Below are 20,427 nucleotides of genomic sequence, written 5' to 3' on the forward strand. Positions count from 1 at the left end.
CCTCCGGGGCAGGCGGGAATCGAACTCATGCAGAAGCGGCCTTAGATTCTCAGTGCTGTGCTTTAACCCGCTGCGCCACCAGGGAGGGCCATAAATATTAAGTTTTTTATAATGAAAGCTCAAAATAAAAAATGTCAAATTTCTAAAACCTTTGGGAAATTAAATGCTGACAATAGAAGATGAAACAATTATGTTCCTAAGTCTTTTCAAATTGTGCTCCCTAAAGCCCTCAGCCTGTAGTTTCTAGAAATTCTCAAAGCTAAGGCAGGGAGTGAAGGATGATATAAGGATTCCACTACAAAAAAACTCACTTTTACTTATTTGACAATCCTAGATTATTTGACAAAGGAAACTACCACTTTAAAGAAGTCTGAAAACTATGGTATAATCTGTCAACTAGAGACACACTAAGATGTTTTTAACTGAAGAACATAGACCTTTTATTTTTTAAGATACACATACCATTTGTAAATTTTTTGAGCAATTTACTTGCACATGACAATGTTACATGTGTTATGTGTATTACACTATCATTGAAGTCTTAGAGCAATCTATTATCGATATACCTATTTTACCCATAAGGAAACAGGACTTCAGATAAGTAAGTTGCCAAATGTTTAGGTAATTAGTGGCTATTAAGAGCCTGTTTTTAACAGCTAAGTGTTTACTTTTTCTTGATAAAGTCTTAGGCATTTAATGAAAGAATGTGTAAGAAAATGTTAACAGTAGTTAGTTACCCAAGGTGGTGAAAGATAAATCAATTTACTTTTCTTTCTGCTTTTTCTTTCTTCAAGTTATACTGATATGCATTGCTTTTATAATCATAAAAACCAGTGTTAGTGTTATAAAGCTGTAGTAATTTTTGCATTATTTAAATAATAACTATCTCCTTGCCAGCTCCTATCCAGTCTTTCAGGTCATTCCCACTGTGTCTATTCATAGAGATGGGGGTAAAAGAAAAATACCAGCATTTCATCAACACTCCAGCTTTTTCATCTATTAAAGTAACATTTTCTAACTGTATGCCAGGTGACAGGCATTATTGTCAGTATTGAGGCACTACTGCCAAGTACTAAGTATACAAAACTAGATAAGACATAGATAGTTCCATAAGGAAAACCCACACAAAGTAAGCATATACAAGTATACAATCTTTTAGAAAGCATATCATATGAAAGGATGATATGTACGAAGAGAAATGAGTAAATTAAATGGGTATTAGAGAATGATTAAATCCACTGGATTATGTAAGAAATAATGACCAAAGAGGACTTTTTATCTAGGTGGTAATCTTTAGCTGGACCTTAAAATAAGAAGTCAGTTTTTTCATAGAAGACTGAAAGATACTTCAAGAGGGGCACAATTAAATATGGGTACATTACTAAAACAGTGTGATGTGTTTGCAAATATTGGTGAAAGTTTTATGTGGCTGGAACCCAAGTTGCAAAGTCAAGTAGTTTGCCTGGTAAGGCAGGTTACTGAGGCAACTATATGAAAAGTATAGTCAGCTAAAACAGTTAACCATATGGATAATGGAGAATCACTAGAAATGTGTATCAGGGGTAAAATAAGATTCATCTTGACTTGCAGAAACTTATTTCTGGCAACTAGTGTCAAAGATGAAGCAAATCAGAACACACAGAAGGCAAGAAGAGTAATTGGGAGGGCCTTATTCAACTGAACCCATAAATTTTTTTCACTGTCTAATAACTTCTGTAGACCAAAATTTTTTTAAGCAATTAATGTACTTTCATAAATTAATTAAATCATGTAAATTCCAGTTTCCTTGTGTATAAAATAATGCAGGTTGGGCTAGATGCCCTCTAAGGGTTATCCTAGTGGTATTCTTCTAAGTTCCAAGAACAGTTTCGTTTCTTCCTGAATATTTGACTTTGAAAGAATTATATGAAAATTATTTAAGTGGGGAAACAATGGGTACAGGATGGTGTCTCTATAATATGCCAACTTTCTTAGGAAATTTCTGTCCTCCTAACAATTCCTTGCACCACATATATGCTCACTGAGGCAATATGCTAGAGTGAAAAGAAATGTTGGGCAAGTAAATGTTTCTATATTTTGAAGAATCAAGAAGTAGAAATTTTGAAGCATTTAACTATAAAGGGCATATCAAAAAATATCATTTGCATTTTAAATCAAGACAGTTATAATTTTTTAAAAAATGAGTACATACTATTTCATTAATTCCACTGAGTTTGCCAGAAGCAAGCTTTGGTCTGGAAGCAGGCCTTGGAGGTGGGACAATGGTACCTACGGAAAGAGGAGTTGTGGGCCTGGCTGGTGGGGGTAGGGAAAGAATTTGAAGAAAGTGATTAGTATATACCATTCTTCTATAGACAGTCTATAGACAGTACTGTTAGGATTCAAAATTCATTTCTCAGGAGTTTTTTTAAAAATATGTAACTACAGATATTTGTGGAAATACGAAGAATCTATTAAATATGTTTTGGAAGGTACCAATAATTCTAAAAAAAGAACAACTTTTCAATAAAATTGACACGATATGTAGATTATGTTCCTGTCTCAATTATTTACACATTCAAAAAATTAAATCTGACAAATTAGCCGGTGAAAATAAACCAATTTAAGATCTAAGGTCCCACAACACATTATCTGATGAGTGTGCCTGTATCTCTAAATCTTACAGTGCTGTAAACCAGTTACTTCAATTAAAAGACGCAAGGTCAGTCTTCAGTTTATTGCCAATACATTTACTTTATAAACAGTAATGTAAGCCCTAAAGATGTAACAGGCTAATAACAAACTTTAAAAACATTTACATTAAACTTGTAATTTGACTTTTAAATTTAACCCACATTATAACCTTTTTGTATTAAGTATTAAACAATACCTTAGCAGTGTATGTTAAAAATTCCTCACAGAGGCCCTCCCTGGTGGTGCAGTGGGTTAAAGCACAGCACTGAGAATCTAAAGCTGCTTCCGCATGAGTTCAATTCCCGCCTGCCCCGGAGATGACCACATGGCATGGCAGACCTCTCCTGACCCGCCCACTGCTCCTCTTGGCAGTGTACTTCGTCGACCTGCCTGTTCTGTTCCCCATTCTGTCTCTGGTGAAGCCTCTCACCGCCCCTGAGCCTCTGGCCTGTACCCCACTTCCGTATGCACAAATAATCTTTAAAAAAAAAAAATTCCTCACATGACCAAACTAATTTTAATGTGTCAAAGTAATACCTTAAATTTTCCTAATCCTACATAAACTTAGTGTTCAATACTTTAATACTATGCTAAATTTTACAGTTTTACAGATCAGAAGTTCTAATCTTAGTGTTACAAATTAACACTCATCATGGTAGAAATTAATGAAGTTCAGTGTCTTATCAAAAGTCACAAGTGTATTACTGTAATTAAAGCAAGAGTGAAGAATGATGGGACCTCATGCACAGTGCTATCAAGCTATCACTAGCCACTGTGGCATGAGTTCGATCCCTGGCTAAGAGCTGACCCACATGGTGCAGTAGACCTCTGTCTCACCTGCAGCTCCCCTCAGCAGTGTATTTCACTAGTCAATCCAACTGTTCTGCTCTCCATTCTGTCTCTGGTGAATCCTCTTATCCTCCACCTCTACACCTCTGGCCTACACCCCAATTCTTGTATGCACAAATAAATATAAATATTTTTTTTAAAGTGAAGAATGGAAGCAAACATGTTTTAATCATCTTTAAGTCAAATAATTTTCAAATCTCCAGTTCATTCTAAAAGATGGGACTATAATTCAGAGACAGAATAAACGATAAATGAGAAGAAACATTTAAATAAGTATTTAGGCTGACAAATGTGCAAAAGTAGAAATATATGAAGTGGCCTAGGTATACGCAAAGGGAAACAAACAGTAAAGCTCACAATCCTTGGTCATAAATGGAGGTAGCAGCAAAGAGTCAAAGCAAAAAGGTAGTCACACAGAAGTGAAGTAAATGCATGGGGGGTGCACAGAATCATGTAGAAAGCATATCAAATGAAGGAATGTAAGATTCAAGCACAACTTTGGTTGCCTGAAGAAATCAGTAAAAAGTTAACAAGAAATAAAATTTATATTCTAGGTTACTGCCTGTTCACAGTCGGGCACCAGTTTTTTCATGCTGCACTTCTACTTTACGCTGTTCACTGGAGGAAAGGTATACCGGCCTGATGTGTTGTATACACTTACCTGTTATGACATTTAAAAAATATGTTCATTACGAAACTAACACTTAATAAATGCTCTTTGATTACTTGCAGCTTGTGAGAGCACTAAGTACAGCAGACATTTACATGGCCTGTCCCAAAGCATGACTCAAAGCCAACCTACCAAAAGTGCTAAATCAGCTTCTCCAAATAATAAGAATTTGCTTTTTAAGGAAAGCTAATAATTTTAACATGTCATTGATTATAAATAAATCATTTTACATATACCAATTAGGCACTGCTTTAGAATCCTCTGGAGGAGAACACTACAACTGTTTACATGCCTAAGTGTCTTAACTATGCTTTGTTCTGTAGCAGGAATAGCAGTGGTGATGGTGATGGTAAAGTTTACTCCTAAGAAAAGTCTATATTATATTAGATGGAGTATTTCAAGAAATAACCTGCAAAGTATAAAACATAGGAGAGAAGAGCTAATTTAGATCTGTCCTCGCACAGACCACATTTCCCATGTCATCAAGAATCCAAAAGCAATGCTGACGATGTAGACAAAAATTAAGCCAATAATTTTTCTTCATGTAATTTTTCAGGGCATCTTTTATTATGGCAAAGGTTACTTTGATCTTCAATTAGCTCTTGGAAGATCTGTCATCTAAAGCCTGAAGGGAACCAAAGGCATTTTCAGTTTTACAATGCAAAGTCTGGTATGCCTTCTGAGATGCACTAAAGTGATTCAGAATAACAAGTCTATCAGCAAAGAAAATCCACTAAGTATGAGACCATTAAACTAAAGCAAATGTACTTATACCTCTGGTGGCACTGAGACAGCAGAATAGTACATAAGGTTAATGGGAAAGTCTGACGATGGGTTTTCTAGATCCAGAATCTGACCGGTTTAAAAAAAAAAATACATATGGGTAAAACTGAAGGCCCCAAAATATATAAAACTATGTAGTAACAAATCCCCAAGGACAAAAGTTATAATGCCATTTCAGAACATATTATAAAGTAAGTACTGACTGTTCTACAAATACTAAAGAAAATCACTTTCCTTTCAAAATTTCAATCTGTTTCAGGCTAAAGTTGCCTATATATCATTTATAACTTTTAAAAAATATTAGAATATATAAAATATTCTGAGCAGTCTAAATGCTAGTGTTTTAAATTATTTTTAGTAGTAAAGTGCATCAACACGGCTTTACTATTTAACGTGCCAGAGTATGATGCACCGAGCAAAGATTTTAAAATAAAATCAAGTTCTGAGTCTATTTCATCATTACTTTTGTTGCATGTTCTTTAAGAACTTCCTCATCACCTTTGAACATTACTTTTGTTTATGAAATAGGGACAAAAAGAACTCATGCAGCAGTTTGCATGATGAAATTAAACAGAATATGCATAGCTCCTAAAGAGTAATGTAGCTGGAACTCAGTTCTAGCATTCTAGCACCCCATAATCTCAAATACCAAACCATACCTCTAAAATCCAAAAGAAAGTTAAAGATCACCTTAATTTTATTCTTTGCTTTAAACAAGATAATAAAAGTGGTTTCTATTAAACATGTATTTTTGATGTCTATTTGAATATTGGCTGAGGGGATTCTGTGTTTTGTAGAAAAGACATATTCTTGCTACACTAGTAAATGTTAAAGCCTTTCTGGAAAGCAGTTTGGCAATAAGTATCAATGGGCATATTGTGTGACTCATAAATCTTGTACTGATTAATTATTATAAAATCATTATGTCAATGAATGTTCATAACACTAGAAAATCAGATGTAAATTGAATGTCCAGTAAGAGAGGACTGGTTAATATTAATGTACAGATATGCAGCTGAATTATCAATAAGCAATAAGAATTTTTATTTGGGCACTGATATAAGCACATTATGTACATTATATGCCTAGATACAAATAAATAAATGGAAAAAAGTTGGTTTTTAATAAATTTCTATGAAGTATCTTTAAGCTAAGTTAATAAATCTAGTATAAAATCACTCGTCAGGCAACATGATCAGAGGACTAGTGCAAAAAAATTTCTAATCAGTAAGTACAACACACAAGTGGTAAATGTCAATTAGAAAACAGGTGCCACTGCATTCCTGAGTTAAAAAGAAAATATATGTATATATATATTTACCTGATGATGATGAAGTTAGTGAAGCTGAAGATGATGAATCAAGGGATGGTCCAAACAGGGGGTCCCAAGCAAGTAAATCACTGGTCCCTTTCCTACCATAACATTTTAAAATTAAAAATTTTAACAAAGAAATACTTCATTATAAAATCTAGTCACATTTTTATTTCATAGAATTCCAAGAGTTCAGATATATCTAGTTTTAAAGTTGGATATTCTGCCAATGAAATATGTGAAGAAAATTAACAGATTTAATAAGCCAATAATGTTAACTTCTGTGAACAGAACCTATGATAACATTATGTCAAACTGATAGAGAAGAGCAGACTCTGATACCTAATATCCACTGACTATACCATGTTGTATGCTAACAAACGTAGGAGTTGTCAGAACAGAGATGATGATGAAGTTTTACAAATGATAAAAAGCCCCACAGAGTATCTAAATGAGTTGCCTTAAGGACATAAAGCTACTTGATTTTATAGTAGCGTCAGGTTGGCTAATTCACACTTGGTCAGAAAATTTCTTAAATGATATGAAATCAGGCAGAAATTTTACAAGATCATACTTTCTAAGATAACAAAGGGCTAGGAAAAACTATTTCTCAGGCACAGAATGGTAGCTTAAAACCCAATGACTTGATACAGAGTTCAAAGATCTTATCACTGCAGTAGATCATGCAGAGGCAGAATTTCTCCCTTGGTAACATACTGCCTAGGCCACTAAGGCAGTGTAATGAAATGTTTGGGACATACCTGCCGTTTTAGGAGAGGTAATAGAGTATGGGAAAATATGTATGGACAAAAATCAAAAGCATCAACTTTCTAGTTTGAAAAAACTTTAACATGCCACAAAATCAGTATTTTCTTCCACTGACCTTTCAGAATCATGGGTCTGGTGACACTTAGGATTCAACACCCTAGTTCTTTAATATATATTTCTATATGAATGTTTTTTTATTTTAGTCATATCCTCTAAAAAATGTCTAAGCTGTAGGATCCTGAAATACCTGATTTTTGCCACCACTTGTTTCTAGTTTTGAGATAGGACTGACAAAAATTTCCTGGTGTTAAAAAAAGACAATTCCCATAAACATTATTTTAATATATCAAACTGCCAGTATGTCTTAAAAAAGGCAAGCCCACTAGTTAGTCTACAAGCATATCTAATATCTCAACAATGCACTACTTGGATAATAGTCTAGAATCACAATTACATAAATATTTCCTAAAAATAATGTTTTAAAACACCAGTTTATCTTTGAAAATGATAAACTAATACCACTACTGTGCTCACTTAGTACCTAGTTTCAAAGGTTATCATATAATTTTAAATTATATAAGACTACTTTTACTTTTGTTCATGCAAAAAGTTTAACTGAAAGAATTGTTATTGATACAAAGGTAGAAAAGGACACATGCAAAATGTCTCCTTTGTCAATTCAATTAAGATGCTCAAGCTCACAAATACATTTTATTTGATAAGGTCACAATCAAAAGTGAAGGGGGAAAGTTAGAAAAATTTCATGAAACTAGCTAGTTGAAATACAGACATACACTTATAAACCAGGACTACTATCATTAATTAGAAGCAGTAATGTCACCATGGCCAAATACAGCTTGGGTTTAAAAAATTATTAAAAAATACTGTCTGATGAAAAACTGAAAAAACTTCACGTGATGTGTCACAGCTTAGAAAAACACAATTAAGAGTTCTACTGGAATTTAAACTGCAGCAATAAAAAAAAGTAGGAAAAAAGGATACTTAAAATTTAAATATAGTGGAAAGAATAGGTAGAAAACAAGAATTTTATGGTAGTGCAACTTCTGTATAATTTATGGTGGATACATGTCATTATCCTGTTTGTGAAAATCCATACAATATACAACCCCAAGAGTGAACCTTAATATAAACTATTAAAGCTCATCACTTTGGGTGATCATGTGTCAGTGTATGTTCATCAATTGTAGTAAGTGTGCTCACTTTGGTTGGTGGGGGCTTCCCACAGTAGGGGAGACTTGGGGTATGTGCTGGCAAGACTATATGCAAAAATTTCTGTAATACTCAATTGTACTATGAACCTAAAAGTGCCCTAAAAACATGTATTTTCATTTAAAACATGGAACTTACTCATTGGACACAGCAGATCTTGACTTTGTTAACTCTTCACCTAGTTAAAAAATTGAAAGTTTATAGGAAAGTTTGTAATTTGAGTAATACTTTAATGTAAAGACAAATGCCATATACACATCTCATTACCATGAAGAAAGTTTTTTGTTTTTTTTTTTTTTTTAAGATTTCTTTATTTATGATTACAGAACTGGAGTACAGGCCAGAGGTATGGTAGGTGAGAGGATTTACCAGAGACAGAGTGGGGAGCAGAACAGGCAGACTGACAAAGTACACTGCTGAGGGGAGCAGTGGGCGGGTCAGGAGAGGTCTGCCATGCCATGTGGGTCAGCTCACTGGCTGGGGATCGAACTTGTGCTACAGTGGTTTTGGAGAGCTCAGTGCTTCCCCCGTTGCACCACAAGGGAGAACCCCCCAAAAGTTTTTAATGTAATTAAGTTACTACATTAAGAACCCCTTTACAGAAATTGCAATTTTGAAATGATTTAGGAAGAGGTAAAGCTAAAGCATATTCATCTTACAAATGCCTTCCAGCTCATGATATAAAGTATATCAGTTAAACACTATAACATTCTTAATCAGAAGCTACTCTTTGGCTTTACTTATTTAAAAAAAAATAAAGCTATAATAGCAATTTATTGAAATTTAAGGTATGTCTCAATGAAATAAGGTAAACAAGTTTTTTTCTTTTTAAAATGCACACCTTTCCAGTCTAAAGGCTTATAAGATCATTTGTTTTGATAACTACATACACAAGGCTAAAGCTTAGCAAACTGATGAATTTTAATAGACATAAAATATTGTAGAAGTCAAACTTACTAGATGAATTCCGATTCATCTGCACCTGAAACAGAAATGCAAAAACTAAATAGTATTAAATAACTTATTTGGTAATGAAATATTTAGTAAAATATTAATATTGGAACCTAAAGTTTTTAATACTACTCAAATGCAAACTGCATTAATGTTAAAATATATGAAAAAGCAAAAAAATATGAAAAAGCTTCCAAGTAATTTTTATTTTATAATAAAATGATACATGTACTTTTAACAATGAAATGCTTCAAAATATTAACACTTAAGCATGTTTTGTTAATTTAAAAACAAAATTATTTTGAAAATCAGTGTTCAAACATTACGATAAATTTTTTTTTAGGTCAGTAGGAAGAAAAAACATAAAATCTCACTTACTGGGCTGTGTCTCTGGTAGTACATGGAAGGAAAAAAGACAGTGTTCATTTTAGAATTTAAAAGGTTACTTTCCTGCTCTCATTATTTGTCTGCTTCTTTCTGAACTATGCCTAGAAGCCATACACCTTAAACACAATTGCTGAGGGAGAAAGACTTAAGCTAAGTAAGCAAACTGGCAACAAAATATACTCATAATATCTATTTTTCAAGCCCAAAATTAACTGCTAAACGACTGCTTATGTAATTTTTATTATTCCTAAAATTAACCACATTCAGGTAGCTAAGTTAAAATAGATGTATATGAGTAAGCTTCTGTAATAGGAGCACAAACTTGTTCATTTTCTTACTTACAGATATTGCTGGGGAGAGTGTTATATTTCCTATAGATACTTTTAATTCATCCAAAGAAGCCATTGTGTGATGTGAGTTATTTGGATGCATAGGTTTGATTTCTATCCGAAACTTCTTTGGTTCTTCATCATCTGAATCAGAATCACTAGATGAGTAGAAATGGTTTTCTTTGGTATGTGAGCATCAGTTAAAGAACTCAGTTTTCAAATTCTCTGAATGTATAACCTTTCTCACACATTTATAAAAAGGAATAAAAACAAAAAACCTTTAAGATGAACTTTAACAGAAAAAGTACTTTTTAATTAAAAACTTGTCAAATGAAGAATATGAAGTCATTTTATTATAATTTAAAAATCTTAAATCTTTAGAAATAAGATTTTGTTATAATGTATACTTATATTACACCATGATCCACCAAAAAAGGATATTATTCTGATTTGCTTCTGGAATTATACTATAGCCTTCTTCATCTACATCAGGAATGTTCTATAGGAAAAAGAAAGAAACTAACAATAGCTTCAACAAAAATATTAAAAAGCAAGAGACCGTTAACTACATTAGCTATGAGACCATTAACTATATTAGCTATCAAAGATCAAAAGGTTAACAAAAAGTAACACTGAAAAAATTACATCTTTTTACTTAATTAGCTTCAAATCACAATCATACTTAAGGTATCTGAAAAAGAAAAGGTGCTATACAAAACAAAACAGAAGAAACACTGAAAAGAACATAGGTATTCAGGTAGAAATGCCAGCAGTACTGTGAATAATCAAATTTTCACCTGAATTTCAAAGTGAATTTGTTTCTGAAATTAGAGGCCTGTCAGCATAAATAAATGGAAATATATCTTAATATAGAACCAAAAAAAAAAGTGTAACAAGAAAATTAAAATTATATATATATAATAAAAACTTATCCATGGGGCTAGCAAAAATCCAAGTTTGAAAATATACTCAGTTGGAGATGCTATATGGAAATATACTTTTAGTGTTTTCCATGGTGGCCTAGGGGTTAGTGCTTAGTGCTACTACCGAAACTGCCTGAGTTCAATCCCCAGCCAGGGAGCTAACCCATTTGTGCAGTAGACCTCTCCTGTCTTGCTCTGCTGTTCCCCTTAGCAGTGTATTTCAGTAAATACACCACTTCTAATACCCACTCTATCTCTGTGAATGCTCTCACAACCTCCACTCCCCACACCTCAGGCCTACACTCCAGTTCTTGTATGCATAAAAATAAATCTCTAAAAAAACTACACATATGTTTACTCCTCAACCCAGGAATTTCACTTCTATGAATTTATCTCAAAGATACATGAACAATTTAAAAACTCATATGCAGCAAGGTTACTTACCAAAGATGTCTGTAATTTTAAATTATTGGAAAGTTCCTAAATGATTAAGTATAGCTGACTAAATTATGGTACATATACAAATTAAGTATTAAGCAACTATCTTAAATGAGAAAGGTTTCTACAAACTGATAATCAAATGACTTCCAGGAAGAACTGCTAACTGAAAAAGTCACGTACAAATAACATACATAGTATATTATCTTTTAGACAAGAAAGAATGAAAAGTAAGAAAACATATAGCCATCTTTAACAGGAAGGATAAATGAGAACACAATAAAGCTGGTTCTTTTCAAGGGAGGGCAATAGACTAGGAAGGATACAGGGCAGAGAGACAGTGCTCTAACCTATTTTTAGGCAATAAACACTTAAGTATTTAAGGATAAAGAACCATCAAATAGATCAGAGAAAAATATTATACAAAGACAAAAAACACACACAAATATATACAGGGTAAATACAAATGTTAACTGTAAATGCAGTAAAAAGTTAAGGACATGCAAATGTTCTTTGCATTATTTTATACTTCGATTTTTGCGGAAATCATGTTATTTCCAAATAAAAAAATTTCTTTAAAGATTTATTTATTTATGCATACAGAGCTGGGGTATGGGCCAGAGGTGCAGAGGTGGTGAGAGGATTCACCAGGGACAGAGTGGGGAGCAGAACAGGCAGATCATTGAAGTACATTGCTGACGGGAGCAGCGGGTAGATCAGGAGAGGTCTGCCACGCCATGTGGTCACCTCCGGAGCAGGCCGGGATCGAACTCATGGGGAACTGGTTTTTAGCTTCTTAGTGCTGTGCTTTGACTAGCTGCACCACCAGGGAGGGTCCCCAAATAAAATTTTTAAAATGAAGTTAAAAAAAGTGCCAAGAAAGGCCAACATATTAATTGTAATTGCGTAAATCAATAGTTATTCTGGTGAAGTCTGCTGTTGGTACTCCAAACACCTGCTAAAGCTCAGCAAGAGGAATAGGGAGGATTGCTAATCTGACTGGCACAGCACAAAGTTAAGGAAAACTGAGAACACATTTTTTTGTCTTGGAAAAAAAAATTAAAGCAATTATTCCCACATTTTTTATACTAAAACTATTCACCTTCATAAACACACATTTCTTGTTTAAGCCTTACTCCATTCAATTTATAGTCTCTGCAGCACTAGGACCCCATACTGCTGGAGCAAAGCATTAACACAAAAGCAGTATGAAGATGAAACTTCACCCATCCATCTCAAAGGAGTTTTGATGGATAGTGGTCGCAGTGACTTAAAGGTTTTTCAAATATATTGGAATAGACTCAATCGTTAATGAAAAGTTTCTTAATCTCTTCAGAATGGGTAAACTGACCAAAACCAAAAGAGTTCCTTGGTCAAGTCTCAAAAAAAAGGTCCCTCAAAGTAATATTTTTTAATTACAAAGACCTTTTAAAAAAGGAACAGAATATAATATAATATCCCTACCAAGGTAGTCTATTGATATTTATGAAAGCAATTAATAAAACTAGCTATAGGGCCCTCCCTGGTGGCGCAGCGGGTTAAAGCACTGCACTAAGAAGCTAAAGCCACTTCTGCATGAGTTCGATCCCCGCTTGCCCTGGAGGAGATCCACATGGTGTGGCAGACCTCTCCTGGCCCACCTGCTGCTCCCCTCAGCAGTGTAATTCGTTGATCTACCTGTTCTGCTCCCCACTCTGTCCCTGGTGAGTCCTCTCCTCCGCCGCATCTCTGGCCTGTACCACAGTTCTGTATGAATAAATAAATCTTTAAAAAAAAAATAAAACTAGCTATAATTAAAAGATGATAAATAAGTCAGATAAAAGGAACAAGAATGATTTTTAAAAAGGAAACAAAATGAAAGCCTTCTTTCCTGCTGCCCACTGTAATCCTTTCTCCCCAAACCACAATTAATGGCTTGTAATCTGTCTTTTAAAAGAGAACACATATACATTTATATTTTTAAGTGATAACTTAAAGAATCACACATGCTTTTATTTTCAATAAGCTCTTTATCAGCAGACAGATATGAACAACCTAACTCTATAATACCTATGAAAACTATTACTTCACCAAGTGAATATTTTTTAACCAGTTCTCATTTTGATGGATGCCAGTGTTAACCAGTTTTCTTCTAATATTAACATGCTGAAATAAACATCTAAACCTGCTATCCCTCACCCATTCCTATTTATACATATATCTTGATCGCCTTTAGATATAAAGCTTATGAATAGAGCTATAATAGTAAATCCCTAGCATTAGGATTGCAGCCTCTCTAAACAGAAGATGTATTTCTTAGATGGGGAGATAATGCCAAATTATTCACAAGACAAACTGTACCAACTTACATTCCTATCAATATTGTATGAGGTTATCAAAACTTTTCCTAATATGTAGGTGAACACAGTAAATTTACTCTAACTTGCATTGGACTGAAACTATTCTAAAACATCTTTCTTATGATTATTCACCACTTTTCTTTTTAAGAAAACTGCCAGTTTTCAATTTTTCCCTTTTTCTACTGGGAAAGACATACTTGTCTACCTTTTATACTGACTTCTAAAATATCAGTGAATACTCATAAATACAACAGTACAAATAAGAGAACTAAGAATGCTTTATTTAAGGAAATACATATGAAAAATGAAACATGCAGTATTAAAGAATTTTATTCAATATTGTAATCATTAAATAATTATTATAAAAAATTCAGAAATAAAATGTATGATGAGCACTAAAGAAATGCCAAACACTTCTGGCTGACTTTTTAATTAAAAGGCAAGTGGTGGCCCTCCCCGGTGGCGCAGCAGGTTGAAGCACGGCACTAAGAAGCTAAAGCCACTTCCGCATTGAGTTCAATTGCCGCCTGCCCCGGAGGTGGCCACATGGCGTGGCAGACCTCTCCTGACCCGCCCGCTGCTCCCCTCAGCAGTGTACTTCATCAGTCAGCCTGTTCTGCTCCCCACTCTGTCTCTGGTGAAGCCTCTTGCCGCCCCTGCACCTCTAGCCTGTACCCCAGTTCTGTATGCATAAATAAATAATCTTTAAAAAAAAAAAAAAGAGGCAAGTGGTAAGGTAAGTGTTATAACTCCAGAAATATTCAATGATTTTAATCCTAAAGATCATCAGAAATCTATTTTCATTGTAAATTTACTAAAAAAATCACTCTTATTTTAAAGCTAAAATATGAACTAAAAACCAATTTCGTATTATTTATATAACAAAATACTATTTCTCAAAATGTCTTTTTTATTCTGATATATAATAAGCTGTAAAAGATTAAAATGTTATTGGAAAAAAGAAACAACAATTATGCAAAAGCAAGGAAATAAAGGCAACTGTCTGACTATTGTATCTATCAAAATGAACAGTGTCATGAACAAATTGAAAAATATGTCTACGTAAATACATTTGCTAAATCTAGTCCTCCACTATAACACCAGGGAGCACCATTTAATGTCTCCTTTAATTAAATATAATGAAATATATTCAGGGTAAATAAGCTGCCTTTAAAATAAACACAGAAAAATACTGAATTTGGTTGTTGCTCTTTTTTCTAAACAAAACTCAAAATACTTGAACAGATAAAGTAGGTTTTAATATAGCTAAGAATAAATTATTTTAAAATTACTCTTCCTGCACCCCCATATTTATTGCTGCTTTATTTACAATAGGAAAGACATGGAATCAACCCAAATGCCCGAAAGTAGATGAATGGATCAAAAAAATGTGGTATATATATACAATGGAATATTACTCAGCAATCAAAAACACATGCCTTTTGCAGCAACATGGATGGAGCTGGAACGGATCATGTTTAGTGAAGTAAGCCAGAAAGAAAAAAAATATTGGATGGTTTCACTCATAGCAGGAGCATAAAGGACCATGGGAAATAATAATACTGAACAACTATATACCAGACATTTGATGGGAGTGGGGAATGGAATCAAAAAATGGGGGAGGGGGGGCACAGGGAGGGAATGCACTGGTCTATGGTGATGGTACATGGGTGATTTGGTGATGGGAAGCCACGGGGATTACAACTGACACGGAAAAAGGCACAAAATGATGCAAAAATAAACTATTATATTATTTTAAAAATGTGCTCTTACTAAAGTAAACAGATGAGATTTGGCATATTTTCCAAGAAATGAAATCAATATACTATGGTACTACTATTTTAAAATCTACTTTTGAAAGGTATGTTGAAAAGTCCACGCTTCAAAGGATTCCTTTAATAAGAATCCATATGGCAACATAAAACCACAAAAGCACCTGTACAATAATTTAAATGAATTCACAATACAATATTTGTCTTACAAAGCTGTGTAAATAACTCATGATGAATACACTGAATATTTCCTACTGAAAATATCTAATTTAAATTGTTTATATTAAAGTAAAATCTACTTACAAGTGAATCTGCATCAGGGCACTCCCTGTTAAACAAAACATAAGAATTATTAGAACTATCTGATAATTATATTATATTGAAAGCATTTATGTTAGTATTTAAGTTCTACAAAAATATTTAGAGAAATCAAATGAGGAAGATTAAAATATACTAAGTCACTTGAAATTCAAAAGAAAGCATTCCTTTGTGACAAAATACAAAGAGCTTACAATTATTTTAGAAACTAGTTTTAAAAGTACTTCTGCATGAATATGCTTATGAATCATATCAAGGAAGCTGTCAGTTCTTCAAAATTTCCAATGTCTTAATTCTTCAGACAGAGGGGGAAAAAAAATCCTCAAAGTAGTTTAAGAAAGTACATTTACATTTGTGGGCAAATGATCAAAAATAACTTTTTAAACTTCAGTTTCACCTGAAGTACTTTCCCTAAGCTAGTATGTATTATTTTCTTAAAGTATACTAACTGAGCAAACACCCAGTTGGATATAATACTAAAATTAAATTGGTATTTTAGCATTTAATTGAAAATTGTAAGTGTAGGTGTAAACCAGTGTGAACTTTTTTTTTTTTTTTTTAAAGATTTTTTTATTTGTGCATACAGAACTGGGGTACAGGCCAGAGGCCCAGGGGCGGCGAGAGGCTTCACCAGAGACAGAGTGGGGAGCAGAACAGGCAGATCGACGAAGTACACTGCTGAGGGGAGCAGCGGGCGGGCCAGAAGAGGTCTGCCGCGCCATGCGGTCACCTCCGGGGCAGGCGGGAATCGAACTCATGCGGAAGCGGCTTTAGATTCTCAGTGCTGTGCTTTAACCCGCTGCGCCACCAGGGAGGGCCAGTGTGAACTTTTTTTATATATATATTTATTTATTTAAACTGGGGTACAGGCCAGAGGTGTAGGATCGGTGAGAGGATTCACCAGACAGAGTGGGGAGTAGGTCAGGCTGACAAAACACACGCTGAGGGAGCAGCAGGCGGGTCAGGAGAGGTCTACCTCACCACGTGGATCACCTCCAGGGTGGGGATCCAGCTCATGCTGAAGTGGCTTTAGCTTCTTAGTGCTGTGTTTTACGCCACTAGGGAGGGCCCATGAGCCATTTTTTAATGTAAAACTAAAACAAAGAGGAAACTTCTCAGTCAGATAAAGACCTAAATACATAAAATTAAAGATGCTGAGGCTCTGAGGAATAAGTTTAGAAGAAATTTATATGTACTCTAAAACAAATTCACTAACAAAAATGTAGTATATATTTAAAAGGTATTTGGAGTAGTTATATATTCTTTGACTTAATGCCATTATTGCATGTATCAGAATCAACACTTTAATATGCTGATAACATTGACATTAGGTACACCTTAGGAGTCAAATGAACAACTGAAAAAAAAAAAAACCCACTAAATTAATGTATAAGATAAACAGGTAATCTCTACCCAAAGACTAAGCATGAACCATAAAAAAACTACAAACTGGGGCCCTCCCTGGTGGCGTTGCAGGTAAATGCAGCACTAAGAAGCTAAAGCCACTTCAGCACAAGTTTGATCCTCACCCAGGAGGTGACCCACTTGGCACGGCAGAACTCTCCTGACCCGCCCACTGCTCCCTCAACAGTGTACGTCGTCAGTCTGTTCTATTCCCCACTCTGTCTCCAGTGAAGTCTCTCAGCACCCCTTCACCTGTGGCCTGTACCCCAGTTCTGTAAGCATAAATAAATAAATCTTAAAAAAAAAATCACAAACTGAAGAATTCTGTTAAGGGAAAAAACAGTATGGAAGAGATTTGAAAGATGCAAAAAGAGGTAAGTGACTATATTATTTTTACTCCAAGCTGAATGCCAAATAGACAAGATAAATGCAAACTCCAGGGTTCTTTCTCTTCACTTAGAAGTCACTTAAGTCCTTAAAATTTGAAAAATTCCTTAGTACCAGTAAATGAGGAATATTACCTCAAAAAAACCTTTGCATATTCTGAGCAAATGTTCCAAAACAGGTATTTAACAAATTCAATCCTGGTACAAAATTAAAGCAATTAAGATAATTTAGCATATCTGCTTTTGTTTAAAAATATGTTTAGAAAAATTTTAATTTGAGGCCATTACTCTTTACAATGTAGTCACTAATAGAAACACTTACAAATCAATTGTTTTAACTTCAATATGTCTTCCAAATTTTCTGGAAGATTAGATTCCATCCCACTAGCAAAATATTCCATTAATGCTCATAGGAAAAAAAATACTATAAGTCACTTTACAATTGGTCTTATTTTGTTAGTCAAATAAAACTTCAGAGAAGAAAGACATTAATTCACTAGAATGGAAGCAATTCAGTGATAAAAATAAAACTATGTTAGAAGCAAGAAAATCCAAAGCACACAACCGGTTTCATTAAAAATCAGAACCCATCAAAGTAGTAAATGGTATGAGAGGTCTGTTGATTATGCTTGAGAAGTAGGATTTTAAATGAATTTTCAGTCATTCTTATTGGGTCAACAAATCACTCAAGACGTTTGATTAGCGTTATTTCAGGCTAACCAGACTGAGTAATTTTTCTTTACAGAAAGAAAGGTTTCTCTAATTCCTATTATCTCTGGTTAATCACTACTCAATTATCAACCTAAGCTATACATTAGCACTGCTTAAAGCAAAACCAAAACTATTCTGGGGCCTTCTGCCTCAAGAATCTGGTATAACTGTTTATGATGGGGTCTGCCACAGACAATATTTAATTTTTCAGCTAGTTCTAATATAAGGAAGAAAACTTTACGAACCTAGCTATTAAAATATCTTATAATTAACATGCTTTTGCATATTAATTTCTTAGTTTTAAAAAAGGTGAAATGAATTTATCTGTATCCTCCATCTAAAATTGATACCTAGTATAAAAAATTTTGGGCTTTTTTCCTCTCCCATTTAGCATTTCCCAGTTACTTGTGTGTGCACATGTATGTGAAGAGAAAATGCATGCATGTACATTAGCACTAAGTAGCAATATTGTAAGAGTTGTCTTAAAATATTTTCACCAAATTGTTGACCATGGGTTTTCTCTTGTGCAATGCAACACTTATACTAATTTTTAGTTTTCTCTTTGCTTTTAATTTTTTATTATGTCCATGTTATCAGTTTATGAAATCAGTATTTTAAGGTTTCAATTTCAAAACACTATTTTCATTTTAATATTTTTAAGTAAAAAAATTAGTATCTTTAACTAAAACCAGAAGAGCCTGCAATGTATTTGGAAATTCTGTATTTTTCACACCTCAGACACAAACTGAGTTTGATTTTTTTAATTCAAAACAAGTTTTAATCTTAATAGAAAGGAATTTGACAGTATTTAATATACTTACACAGACTCTGCATCCTTTTCCTTTTTAATTATTCCTGGCAAACCAAAAGTCTTTCTTTTTCTTGGTTTTATACCTTGAAATAAATGTATATTGTTACAGAAACATAACTGTTGCCAGTAAATATATTAAACTTTCATAGGTTGTATCTGAAACATAATCTGCTCCTAATTATTACTATTAAATTCATCTTAAAGATAAAAACTACTGCTAAACCGAACATTTAAATCAGTACAATATGGTTAGATTTTTTAATATTAATATAGCCTACTACTCACCAAAAGGTGACATTCACTTAGTCAATGAAATTTTTTTTTCTTCTGTTAAGTCACCTTAGACAAAATAAGCATTTGCAGATAATTTAAAATTTCAAAGAGTTTACATACATCATCCACTGTATTAGATTGTGCTGTAGATGCAAGTCAAATCATGTTTTTTTGGTCTAGAGGATCATGAAATACAAATGTGGTATTTTAAATAAAAAATGATACAGCAGACTGATACAGTATAAAATGGAAAACTTGTAGTCAGGCATCACATAATGTCCAGGGTACTTTCTGAGAAATTAATCACTAGGCAATTTCGTGTAAAAATCTCAAGTGTAATGACAAGCCTAGATGGCATAGCCTACTATACATTAAGGCTAGAGTTTGCTGTGACCACTGTCACACATGCCATCTGCAATTGTTCAAAATGTCCTTAAGCAATGTAAGTACACAATGTTAGAAATCAGTGAAAAGCAAACTATCATCTTTGTTTTTATTAATATGGCAGGTCTACCTCTTATTACAGGACAAATTCTTTTTCAAGTTAGTCATGCTATTAATTGTTGATGGCATTCAGCACATAGAAAGTTTGACAGCGTACTCTGAGCACTAGAGAACATGTAAGATCACATCTCATCTTACAGATGAGGAAACTGCCGCTGTTGTTTGAACTCCATATAATGCAACAAGTAAACACTACAGCCAGGATTAGAATCCGGGTATCTTAGAATAATGTACTTGCTTTCATGCAAAATAACTTCCCTGAACCATACATTAAATAGCACATTATATTATTTTTAAATCAAACACATTTTTATTCTCATTGAGTACTATATACACTTATTACACAATAAGGGATGTACAGAGAAGTTATTTATTGCTGTCAGACAAACAATAAGAAGCCTAGGCCCAAGAGCTGCAGACATATCCAATAGTTATATCCAACAATAGCAAGCATTTCTCCAAATTCATACAGTCTTAGAAAAAAAAAAGGACTGTTTTCAAATGACTGCAAGTAGCTCACAAAGTGAGGTATATATAACAAAAATAGCAAGTATCATTTGGGTTTCATACTATGAAAAACATCAATTTAGATGGGA

General features: G+C 33.7%; 1 protein-coding gene across 1 annotated transcript in view; it reads right to left on the minus strand.

Moving 5' to 3' along the window:
* The window catches only part of FCHO2 (FCH domain only 2), a 93,671-nt gene that overhangs the window by 16,964 nt on the left and 56,280 nt on the right, over nt 1-20,427 (minus strand). The window contains exons 9-17 of the mRNA XM_012721767.1: nt 19,065-19,098; nt 15,728-15,752; nt 10,394-10,451; nt 9,966-10,141; nt 9,615-9,626; nt 9,243-9,267; nt 8,424-8,463; nt 6,297-6,388; nt 2,192-2,295 (exon numbers count right to left, since the gene is read on the minus strand). Of these exons, the coding sequence (XP_012577221.1) occupies nt 2,192-2,295; nt 6,297-6,388; nt 8,424-8,463; nt 9,243-9,267; nt 9,615-9,626; nt 9,966-10,141; nt 10,394-10,451; nt 15,728-15,752; nt 19,065-19,098 (566 nt within the window). The remainder of the gene's footprint in view (nt 1-2,191; nt 2,296-6,296; nt 6,389-8,423; nt 8,464-9,242; nt 9,268-9,614; nt 9,627-9,965; nt 10,142-10,393; nt 10,452-15,727; nt 15,753-19,064; nt 19,099-20,427) is intronic.

The sequence above is a fragment of the Condylura cristata genome, unplaced genomic scaffold (assembly GCF_000260355.1).
Source record: "Condylura cristata isolate star-nosed mole 26May11 unplaced genomic scaffold, ConCri1.0 scaffold00007, whole genome shotgun sequence".
NCBI classification, from domain to species: domain Eukaryota; kingdom Metazoa; phylum Chordata; class Mammalia; order Eulipotyphla; family Talpidae; genus Condylura; species Condylura cristata.